The sequence below is a fragment of the Neoarius graeffei genome, chromosome 11 (genome assembly GCF_027579695.1).
Source record: "Neoarius graeffei isolate fNeoGra1 chromosome 11, fNeoGra1.pri, whole genome shotgun sequence".
Lineage (NCBI taxonomy): Eukaryota > Metazoa > Chordata > Actinopteri > Siluriformes > Ariidae > Neoarius > Neoarius graeffei.
In genome coordinates, this window is record NC_083579.1 from 23291052 (window position 1) to 23303395 (window position 12344).

At 40.8% G+C, this 12344-nt stretch overlaps 1 protein-coding gene across 4 annotated transcripts in view; it reads left to right on the forward strand.

Annotated features, from left to right (window-relative positions):
* The first annotated feature begins 781 nt into the window (after positions 1 to 781).
* qkia (QKI, KH domain containing, RNA binding a) overlaps positions 782 to 12344 on the forward strand; it is a 237003-nt gene continuing 225440 nt past the window's right edge. For all 4 annotated transcript variants that reach the window (XM_060933628.1, XM_060933630.1, XM_060933629.1 and 1 more), the window contains exon 1: positions 782 to 1196. In XM_060933628.1, the coding sequence (XP_060789611.1) occupies positions 1049 to 1196 (148 nt within the window). In that variant the 5' untranslated portion in view covers positions 782 to 1048. The remainder of the gene's footprint in view (positions 1197 to 12344) is intronic.

Genomic DNA, 12344 nt, shown 5'->3' on the forward strand with positions numbered 1-12344 from the left:
TAATGAGATGAGATGAGATGAACATTATAAGTTGTCTGTCTCTGTGTCGGCCCTGTGATAACCTGGCGACTTGTCCAGGGTGTACCCCGCCTCTCGCCCATAGTCAGTTGAGATAGGCTCCAGCTTGCCTGTGACCCTGTAGAACACGATAAGTGGCTACAGATAATGGATGGATGGATGGATGGATGGATGGATGGATGGACATTATAATACACACACACACACACACACACACACACACACACACACACATATAAACAGGTGATGAATAGACAGACATACAAACAGATAGATCAATAGCAACACAGCTAGCCCCATAAACAAACTAACTGAAAGATAGATAGATAGATAGATAGATAGATAGATAGATAGATAGATAGACATTCAAGCAGACAGTATAGATAGATAGATAGATAGATAGATAGATAGATAGATAGATACTGCAGACTCTGATGCAGTCATCTGTCACGGTGTCATTAACCAGCAGCAAATCTTTTAACAGAATTAATGACCGCAGCGGCGCTATCAGAGACTCCGGTGTTTTACTGGATCTTGTACAGTGTATCGTATCCTACAGCTAACAGTGCCATTGGCTCTAAACTCTGTACATCATTTTCAGCGTCGACGCTCATTGGCGCTGCACTGCCTTCTTAGTTCAGTCTCACCCGCTTACTGGTGAAACCATCGGCATCTCATAAGTGGCTCTGTCCAATCAGAGAGGGGGAGGCGGGACTGTGGGCGGAGTAGAGGTTCCGGTGCAGGCAGCGTTGGTTGTGAAACGGTTTCGCGAGCGCAGTCACGAGAAGAGACTCGGCGAGTGAGTGTTGTGTGCGTCTGTTTCCGATCAGTGTACACGTTCTCTCACACACAGCGACCGAGTGTTCAATAGCGCCCTGTTTTTATTTCGGGAGGGTTTTTTGAGACCACAGTGAACGAGACCAGACTGTGGGGAGAACCAGGGATTTTTTCTGCAAGTTTTTCCCCTTTGTTTTCTTTTCTTTTTTTAAACGAAAGGAGGATTGTGGTTTTGGTGCTTGTGGCCGCAGAGATGATGGTCGGGGGGGAGATCGAATTGAAGGAGAGACCCAGGCCGAGTCCTGACTATTTAATGCAGTTACTGAACGAGAAGAAACTCATGACCAGTCTGCCGAACCTGTGCGGTATCTTCACACACCTGGAGAGACTGCTCGATGAAGGTAAGCTAACAGAACCATCTCAGTGTGGAGTTGGAAGAGTCCGTGAGAGTGAGTGGAGCACGTTTCAACACGGTCACTGTGGAGCTAACCCGCTAAACTAGCTTGCTCAACAACTTTAAGTAGTTTTATCCAGCTAACCAGGACGTACATAAAGTGGAGATTTATCCTTATTATAAACGAACATCCTCTCACCCATCACCTCTTTTACACTGTATGACTTTATTACAGTTAGTATATATACTAAAGTTTTAATGTGAGCGCGAGACGAAAACTTTTCTTTCCGGTTAGCTCGGTTTTGATTAGCATGACTAGCCGAGAGCTCGGACTGCTGCAAACTTATTGAGGTGGAATAACAAACCTTCGTCAGAACTTTTTTTTTTTTTTAATTATGTCTAGCTATTTTAATTTTCTAAATAGTTAAGATAATTTCTGAAAGAGTTGAAGGACGCTTGTGGGCGCTTCAACAAACTGAACACGGGGCACAAGAACAGTTCCTTTAACCCAGATAGTGTTTTTCTAAACAAGCTTTTACTAAGGATATTTACTTTCTTTAAGAGCCTTTTCACCTTGCAGAAATGTTTAAATTGTTTCCACTGTTCCAAACTCTTGACTCGCCCCGTTATTTTTGGCCACAAGCCGTTAGTCCGAGTGTTTGTCCTCTCTGGGTGGGTGTGAACTATTAGGGTGTGGGGGAGGGGGGGTGTACAGGTCTGACCTCTAATCGAGACTTTTACAATGTCAAATAAAGAAAATTATAAAATAGGGTTGACGAGTTTTTGAACATATACACACTAAGTAGTTTTAGCTTTAAACATTTATTTAAAAATTATCCCAATTTTAGGGAAGGACCCGTCGAGATGACATTAACACCCCTAGAACGGACTGTACCATTCCCTAACTGTTGACACAAGTCTCCAGTGTGTTTGTGTCCCCAGTTTACAGCAGATAAACAACTAGAAATACTGCACTATCCTGTGTAATTTAAGTTGAACTGTGTTTTTATGAGTGAGGATTCCTGTGCAGACACCCAGGAAGAGTGTTAATGATCCTGTAGGTCTATAACTGACACTGTATAACTGAATCTAGTTTGCAGAACAGACTCTCTCCTGATACGTTTCTGCACAGTAGCCAGAGATTGCTAGTATTAACTGTAAAACATTGGTTAAAATCTGATGCTCCTGTGAGGTTCTACACACTTTTTGTATGTGACGTTTGCATCCAGGATCGCTCTGTTGCGCTTGCTTTGTGTTGCCGTGTAAATGTTGCTGCTCCAACAGGCTCTGGGCTTCATCTCCTCCGGTCTCTTCTGGAATTTCCACTCTGTGAATTATAATGAGCACTATTCAGACGGGATTGGTTTCCCAGGATTGGTTCTCTTGGGATTAGTGACTTATGTTAGGAGTCACATGATCATTACATGCATTAGGTTATACTTTGCTCGAAAGATTATATACAGCATAATCTTTGCACATTCATGCATGCACAGACCATAATATTTAATGACACGAGAGATTCAGGCAGGACTGAAATGCCAGAGATATTCTGGTAGTAATTACGTTGCCCTGCCGAATCTGATCCAAATCAAGTTTTAGCTTCACCAGATCATCGTGATGGTATGGACAGTGTTCTTGTCGACACATTTCACTCCAGGTCCATGATATGCTACAGACTTTAACACCAATCATTTAGTTCATCCACTCTTATCTGCCCTGGAATCCAGCTCGTTCAACATTTCCGACTGTTTTGTAGAAGAGCTTGGCTGTTTAAACCGGTTTTGTTTGTGGATTAAGAACATTCATGGCATGCCTTTACAGTCCCAGAAGCTTGCTGACAGACCTGTATTACTTTGCGTTTGGATATTTTTTTTTCTCTTAACCACAGTCATCTTTTAATACGTAGCCATTCATGATTAGTTTAAGGCTGATATAATGCATATATCAGAAGGATTTTTTTCTTCGTTACCGCTTTTAATTAGCTGTACAGACCCTGAACCTACAAGACATGGCTGATTAGAATTTGGCTTAAGGAGAATAAATGCACTACTTTTCTTTAACATGCTTCCATTGTCAAGAAGACATGTTGAGAGTTTGTTAATGAATAAACGAATAAAAAAAAATCTGAGATGAAAACTGTCTGTCCCTGAAGCTAATCTGTGGTCTGATGAGCTTCATGAGCCTTCAGAGAAATCATTTATCTAAATGCTTGTAAACCACAACAGAGGATCTGCTCCAGAAGGCATCCTGGTTTGTGTTTAGAAAACTGGAGCCTCTGATCTAGTCATCATCCGTTTATCAGCTCTGCTAGAGGGTTTGTGTTGGTTTGCTGAAATCCTTTGCCCTGTTTTTTCCTGGTCTGCACGTGGTGGATGATTTTGGCCATTTCCTGTGACAGGATGAGATCTCTCCTCTCATGTGCCTGTCTTTTTTAACACCAAACAATGATCCTATGTGTGAGGACTGATTGTGTGGAACCAGATCTGTTGACTTGCACTTTAGACTTGAGGAGCTGAACTGATCTGTTAAGTTCACATTCCACTCAAGAAAGGGGGAAAAAAAACCCGAATTACAGTGGTATAGGGGATTAACTTTTGTTTTTAGACAGCTAGGTGTAAATCACTTCTGTTACGCATGGCAAGGCTTCATTTGCATACTGATTTTCCTGTGTAAATAAAGATCATATACCATATTGACTCTGACCTTGTTTTCACGCTTGTCACATGAGCAGGAAGAGCATGGTATGTGGAGTGAAAGCACTGATATGGTGAATCAGTAACACTTGTTTGGAAGGCAGGACAAAGCGACTGAGGGAGAGAGCGCACACGTGATTGAGTAAATGCAGATGGCTGGGTGTTTCAGTGGTTGTCGTCTCCCCTGTAATTTAGCTGTGATTCAGCTGCTGTCTGGAGCTTTTCAAGTGGCCATTTGCTCGCAGTGAGCCATCAGCTGTTGGTAGCTAATGTTTGACCAGATTTAACCTGGCTTCAGAGTCACTTTACTGCTCACTACTGCAGGAATTCTCGCTTAACAGCGGCTTGTGTTCCACCAGGGTCACTTCTTTTCCATCCAGAGAATACAGGATTAACACTTGTCACAGTAAAACCTTTTCAGCTCAGTTTTTAAACTACATTCATGTGTTTAGTCTTATTTAAATTAAACCCTGGTGTGTTTTCCTGTCATTGTTCAACATTTTAATTGTTTTGTACTTTGCATCATCACCTGCACTGTGAACATTAACCAAACCCAATAGCGAACGAAGCAAAAGCATCAGTTTTGCTCCAATTCTGACTTGACAAATATGGATTGTGTGAGAAGTGCATTTAGATCTCAATCAGGTGTTCATATCAGTTTTAATTCCAGTTTTGAAGTAAATATGGTATTTTGTGCTGCAGAAGTGTTTGTATTCTGTGTTCAGGCTGTGCTTTGAGGTGGCATGTAATAATGTATCCCGTGATATATTCACAATCTGGATTGCAATTTGACACGATGACCTCATAAATGAATTGTGATTTCATGCTGCCTAATTTCTTAGTTTTTCCGGGCTGTAATTGGGTTGCTTAGACAGCAGTGTTTAGTACCACACAATAGTGGGAATACATGACTTCAATGTAGGTGGAAGTAACAGCTTTCGTGCCTCGAAAATACGCAGGTCTAAAATGGGAGAGTTGCTGTGTGATTTAACTGTACAAATGTATTTTGCGAGAAATCAGAATTCTTTTTACAGACTGCTGAAAGATAAAGAAAAGAGAAGCAAATGGAGGGAGTAGAAATGTTCATAAGTTTAAGAAATGACCTGTTTTTATTAACTTTTTCACTTTTAATAAAAGGAATATTTTAGTAAATAGGTTATATTTTTACTCAAACTTTTACAAATGTGGGTAAATTATTGTTGGTTAAAGCTAGATGGCCTTTTGATTTCATAAAATCTGAAATTTGGTAATTGTGATGTTCTGTAATCTCAAAAAACAAACAAAATCCTGGACAGGCATTCTGTGGCTGGGGAGTTATTTAATTTGAAGGGATTCCCTCGCAAATAATGCGCATGAAATTGCTTGCTTCGCACAGTCAAGCAGACAGAGGAAGTCCGTGTGCGCATGTACAGGTTTACCACCTTCTTTTGGGTTTTATGGCAGCTGGCATCCACAGTGTTGCATTACTGCTGTCTACAGGTTTACCTTGACCATGCACTGACAACCACATTCTGTTGCTAAATAAACAGCTGAGCACATCGAGGTGCTCACTGACTGCCGATATTTATTAGTTTGGTCTTGCGTTTCTTTTCCTTCGCAACATAAGGTCTTTTCATCTCACTTTGTTACTGTAGTTACAGAGCTGTGCAATATATCGTATTTTTATCACGATATCGATACTGGTGTCAAACGATATAAAAATTCATAATATCGATATGAAACGATTTTTTGTCATTTGTCGAAAGGGACGTGCACAATATTTCTACAATGGCAATAAAACAACAATAACATTGACGTGACAGTAAGGTAAAACGAACCCTTCTGTCCCCTAAGGCACACCGTAGCCTTGCATACGTCATCCATTCTACTCCCGCGATATCTCCGCAACAGTAAAAAAATCAGTTCTTCTCTTTTCATACGTGTCGGGTGATTTGATATATTGATTTCTTAATATGTTGTTTGATTTGCTTGCTAATAGTTATAATAATACAATTAACATATATTTACGTCATATTTTTGGATGTGGGACTGGGTAATGTAAAAATGGCATCTACGGAAGAAAACAAGCACAACAATATTAGCACATATCCAGCTTGCTAGCTGTGTTAGATGTGTTAAACCGTGTGGATTTAAGTGGAATAATTGCGAGTCGTCCTGTGGTCAAGGCAGCGTTTTAAGGTAAGGCAATTTGGTTATTAATGTTGCCCGCCGCGGCATGTTTACTTGGGTTCATTTGATTTTGACTTGTGCATCTGCAGCTAGCATCATGCTTTGAAGTAGGTTCTGCTAAGGACGGGTTTATTGCGCGATGTAGACGGACTCAGATGTAATTACATTGTTTTTAAAATTCCGTGCGCTTAAAACGGTGTCCCCCTGCTAATCATGTAGCCCTAATCATGTGTTGCTTTTACTTAATGGCGAGTGAAATATCTCTGCAAATGGTATTTCAATGCTGACATGCCAAAAAGATAGCGGAGTCCACATTTGGAAGATGAAGGAAGAGAAGCCTATTTTCATGTATGTTAATTCTTAAGGACTTGTCTCTATATTGTGCGTGTTTAATGTTGGTGTCTTAACAACACACAAGCTTAGGTTGTAGTGTATGTGTGTGTGTGTGTGTGTGTGTGAGAGAGAGAGATTTTATCCTTGGCTGGCTACAAGCCAGTGTGGACGTTACGCAGTAATCACTGGTAATACCAGCGCTGGCTCCATCCTCTGTGATCGGAAATGTTGAGTGAGGAGAACGTGAGCCTTGTGCAGGCTATAGGACCTATGCAAAGTACGCGCTTGCACAGTAAATAGTTTAAGTAAAAGGCGTTTCAGGGTACAACGGGAAGGGTTGACAGGTAGCCTATGAGGCCTGTACTATAAAAATGTGTCCCGGTGCCTCAGGTGTTGATGATCAGGGCTTTAAAAAAAGGTGTATAAATATCGTTTTAAAAATCGCGATATCGATATTTACTGAAAAAATCGTGATATTGATTTTTTCCAATATCGAGCAGCCCTATGTAGTTAGTCTTTCACGTTTCATTTATACACTTGCATCCTCCATTTTTATCTCCTGCTTCAATTTATCCCACAATGCCTTGTATGATTGGGGAAAGCCCACCATGTGATGCATGACGTAATGTCTTGAATTGGGACGTGTTGAAGCAGGAAAAAACATGGAGAATTTAGGGCCACCTGGCCCTAAATTAAGTTTAATTAATTATTCTATTAAAAACCCCCAATAAAAACCTAAGAATTTAAACGAGTGTTTTTAATAATATTGGAGTGGATAAAGAATAGGAAAATAAATGCTGCTTTTTTTTTGTCATGGTAAAATTGATTTGTGAATGCAATATGGTGAATCGTAACAGAGCTCGGAGTTCAGTATGTTGTGTAACTGCAGCTTAAAGCACATTTGCATGTAATAAAGCAGGATTTGTGATCCTCACAGGGGTATAGTATAAGGAAAATGTGTATTCCCTTGCTGTTTTATCGGAATTAAATAATTCCAGTGACGTGTGTGTGTGTGTGTGTGCACCATGAGCTTTTATGTTTATAGAATACACCCATTAGATGATTTCATATAATGATCACAGAGCAGTGTGACCTGTGGAGTCATAGCCAAAAGAGTGCAACATCTGGGTTGGTGTGAAAATCTGCTGTATGGACTGGACAGTCACTGAGGTGAAGTGGGTTGTGTGTGTGGAGAAGCTCAAACGCCTTCATCAGGGTGTGAGACTAACACACGCCACCACACACTCCGTAATCCAGAGCTGGTGGGGGGAAAAAAGGAAGTCTGTCTTTTCCCGTCCCTCCTCTTTTATTTATTTTATTTATTTATTTATGTAAATTAGTCGACATAGGCATGTATAAACACTTGACCACATATGCATCCCGTGTGTGTAAAACTGTTGTCATGGTGAAAGAAACTCCAGTCCTTTTGCATTACCTCAATATGACCTATGCACATGACAGTTGTTCTTGGTGGTGTGTGTGTGTGTGTGTGTGTGTGTGGGGTTACTGAGGACACGCATTTTGTGGTTTGTTTTCCCTCCTTTAGTGATGCCCCTTGACATTTTTTTTTATCCATTTATAGTTGCTTGTAATGTTATTGATCTAATGTGAGTATATGGTGTAACTCATTTTAAATAGAGATGCACAGAACCATGGCCTCCACTTTTTGTTTATAAATGCCTTGAGACCTCAAGAATGGTATAGGAATAGTTCTAAGCATTAACAATAAATCTAATATAGTAATTTTTACGGTTAAAATGATTAATATAGGGAGCTGTCTGAGTGAATGGCCTTGACAACTGTGACGTCACAACAGGAACGTCTCATCACCATTTCCTCTATACTAAAACACAGAGCTGACTGCAATTTCGAGCCTCTGTTTTGAGTTAACTTATTGCCACATAGATGTGATTTTGGCGGGTGCAGCAACACAACAGAAGGTGGATTTACGTTGCATCGATGGCCCAAGAATGTTCAGACTGCAAAGATTTGGACATGTTTTGCGAGAAATTCACTGGCGCATTTTACTGATTTACTTGTACGAAACCTCTGATCTGTTGGAGCATTGGCTATAAGCCCATATAGAAAGAGGGTGCAGTACCAACAATTAAAGGAAAAGAAAACTACAAGAAAAGGAAAGTAAGTTCAGTTGCACCAGTTCTCCCGGAATGTGAGCTGAGCACTAATGGAGTACTCAGTATGGAGAATGAGTGGACCAGTTGTCAGATTTCTCCGCTGGATATGCTTGCCTGAGCAGCAATATCTTGCCCTTATGTGGAAGAAGCGAATGAACGAAGAACTGAAAGTCGGATTGTTTCAAAACCAGTTGGCCACAGGATCAGCCTTCAAGAAGTGAGAACATAGATGGGCAAGATGTGATTTCTTATTTGGCTGCATACCACTCGTTGTTTACCTGCATTTAGATTAATACATGCAACTTGTGTATTTAAGTTACCAGTATAAGATTATTTAATTTGCTTCAGAATGTGATTCTCAGTTCATCAAATTATTTAATTAGCCTTTTAGAAAGCGAAAAATGCATGCATGTACATGTACTAGTGCATCTCGAAATTAGAATATTGTGAAAGTTCAATATTTTCCATTAGTTATTTAAGAAAGTGAAAGTTATATTATAGACTCATTACACACATAAACAAATGTTTCAAGCATTTTTCTATTTTAATTTTAATCAGTAAGGCATACAGTACAAAAACATAAAAAAACCCATCTCAAAATATTAGAATATTTCATTTCGAGTTTGAGTAAAACAGTATGAACAGTGTATCTCTCGGTCTAGTTCAGTACACACACAACCACAATCATGGGGAAGACTGCTGACTTGACTGTTGTCCAGAAGATGATCACTGATGCCCTCCACAAGGAGGGTAAGCCACAAAAGGTCATTGCTGAAAAGGGTGGCTGGAAAAGGTGCACAAGCAACAGGGATGGCTGCAGCCTTGAGAGGATTGTGAAAAAAAGTTGATTCAAGAACTTGGGAGAGCTTCACAAGGAGTGGACTGAGGCTGGTGTCAGTGACTACGTTTACATGCACGTCCAAATCGAGCTGCTGTCGGTAATCGAGCTGAAGGTCCCAGCAGGGTGCCAGAGAAATCCAATCCTACATGCAGTGTTTAAATCGAGCTATTGTTATGAGGGGCATTGTGCACCCGAGCCACAGGTGGCGCTACACGCCCCATCGTGTTGGTACACTTCCGGTTGTCGTCATGAAGAAGAGCTATTCAAGAGTATAAACAAAGTGACTACAGGCGGAAATTAGCATGCACTGCTATAACCTGGTACAGACATCTGTCCTGACCACAAGGATAATGTTTAATTTGTGCACTGTCCCTTTTAAAAATAAAATAAACTCTAAACTCTAAGAAGAGTGTTTGTAGTTTGTATGTACGAACAGAAATGTTCCTAATAAAGTGGGCGGCTAAGGTGAAGTGTCATGCCGACCGAGGCTGTTTTTTCGACACAATTCACAGCTATGCAACAGCTGTACAGATGTATTTGGTGATCCAGTAAGTGAACTAAATTTTAACAGTGCAAACAATGCCACAAAAAGAAAAGATTCATGCCGTTGTCATGATTCGTTGTCATGCCGACCGAGGCTGTTGTGTTTCCCTTGTGGTCTTGTCACTCGTCACTTCCGGAAGGGGCAGTGCTGAAGTAAGTAGCTCGAATACGTAGCTCAATAGGATATACATGCACTAAGTAGCTCGGCAGAAATCGCATAAACTAGGTCGTGTAGCTCGATTCCAAGAAATCAAATTCGGTTCAATTTCAGCCGAATTAAGGTGTATACATGGCATTTTGAACTTCGATTTCAGTCGAGCAACGGCAGAAATTCGATTCTCTCTATGTGCATGTAAACGTAGTGACTGTATCAGAACCCATCACGAACAGACATCTTCAAGAAAGGGGATACAACTTTCGCATTCCTAATATCAAGCTACTCCTGAGCCAGAGACAATGTCAGAAGTGTCTTATCTGGGCTAAGGAGAGAAAAAAATGGACTGTTGCTCAGTGGTCCAAAGTCCTCTTTTCAGATGAAAGTACATTTTGCATTTAATTTGGAAATCACGGTTCTAGAGTCTGGAGGAAGAGTGAAGAGGCACAGAATCCAAGGTGTTTGAAGCCCAGTGTGAAGTTTCCACAGTCTGTGATGATTTGGGGTGCCATGTCATCTGCTGGTGTTGGTCCACTGTATTTTATCAAGTCCAAAGTCAACACAGCCATCTACCAGGAGATTTTAGAGCACTTCATGCTTCCATCTGCTGACGAGCTTTTTGGAGATGCTGATTTCCTTTTCCAGCAGGACTTGGCACCTACCCACAGTGCCAAAACTACTACCAAATGGTTTGCTGACCATGATATTACTGTGTTTGATTGGCCAGCCAACTTGCCTGACCTGAACCCCATAGAGAATCTATGGGGTATTGTCAAGAGGAAGATGAGAAACACCCGACCCAAAAATACAGATACGCTGAAGGCCACTATCAAAGCAACCTGGGCTTCAGTAACACCTCAGCAGTGCCACAGACTGATCACCTCCATGCCACACCGCATTGATGCAGTAATTCATGGTAAAGGAGCCCCAACCAAGTATTGAGTGTCTCATCTCATTATCTCTAGCTGCTTTATCCTTCTACAGGGTCGCAGGCAAGCTGGAGCCTATCCCAGCTGACTACGGGCGAAAGGCAGGGTACACCCTGGACAAGTCGCCAGGTCATCACAGGGCTGACACAGAGAGACCATTCACACTCACGGTCAATTTAGAGTCACCAGTTAACCTAACCTGCATGTCTTTGGACTATGGGGGAAACTGGAGCACCCGGCGGAAACCCATGCGGACACGGGGCGAACATGCAAACTCCACACAGAAAGGCCCCCGCCGGCCACGGGGCTCGAACCCGGACCTTCTTGCTGTGAGGCGACAGCGCTAACCACTACACCACTGTGCCGCCCCAGTATTGAGTGTATAAATGAACATACTTTTCAGAAGTTGGACGTTTCTGTATTGTAAATCCTTTTTTGATTGATCTTAGGTTGTTCTCAAATTCTAATAATTTGAGATACTGGATTTCTGATTTTCATGAGCTGTAAGCCATAATCATCAAAATTAAAACAAAAAAGGCTTTAAATATTTCACTTTGCATTTAATGAATATAGAATATATGAAAGTTTACCTTTTTGAATTAAATAATGAAACAAAGGAACTTTTTCATGGTATTCTAATTTTTGAGATGCACTAGTATGTTGCATAAGTTATAAAGCCTATCCTGTTTTAATGAGACTGTCCGTTCAATTCCATCCAGTTTTCTAGACTGCTTTGTTCTCTGGCTTTATTTCGTAAGGTGGGGGCCACCGTGGCAGTGGTACGATCTGATTCATTTTCTGATGGTTTGAACTGATATGGTTCTATGTGTATAGCAGTAGCATGTACAACCCTGATTACAAAAAAGTTGGGACAAAGTACAAATTGTAAATAAAGATGGAATGCAATGACGTGGGAGTTTCAAAATTCCATATTTTATTCAGAATAGAACATAGATGACATATATCAAATGTTTAAACTGAGAAAATGTATCATTTAAAGAGAATTAGGTGATTTTTTTTTTTTTTTTTTTTAAAATATCATAACACATCTCAAAGTTGGGACAAGCCCATGTGTACCACTGTGAGACATCCCCTTTTCTCTTGACAACAGTCTGTAAACATCTGGGGACTGAGGAGACAAGTTGTTCAAGTTTAGGGATAGGAATGTTAACCCATTCTTGTCTAATGTAGGATTCTAGTTGCTCAACTGTCTTAGGCCTTTTTTTTTTTTTGTCATATCTTCCGTTTTATGATGCGCCAAATGTTTTCTATGGGTGAAGGATCTGGACTGCAGGCTGGCCGGCTCAGTACCCGGACCCTTCTTCTACACAGCCATGATGCTGTAATTGATGCAGTAT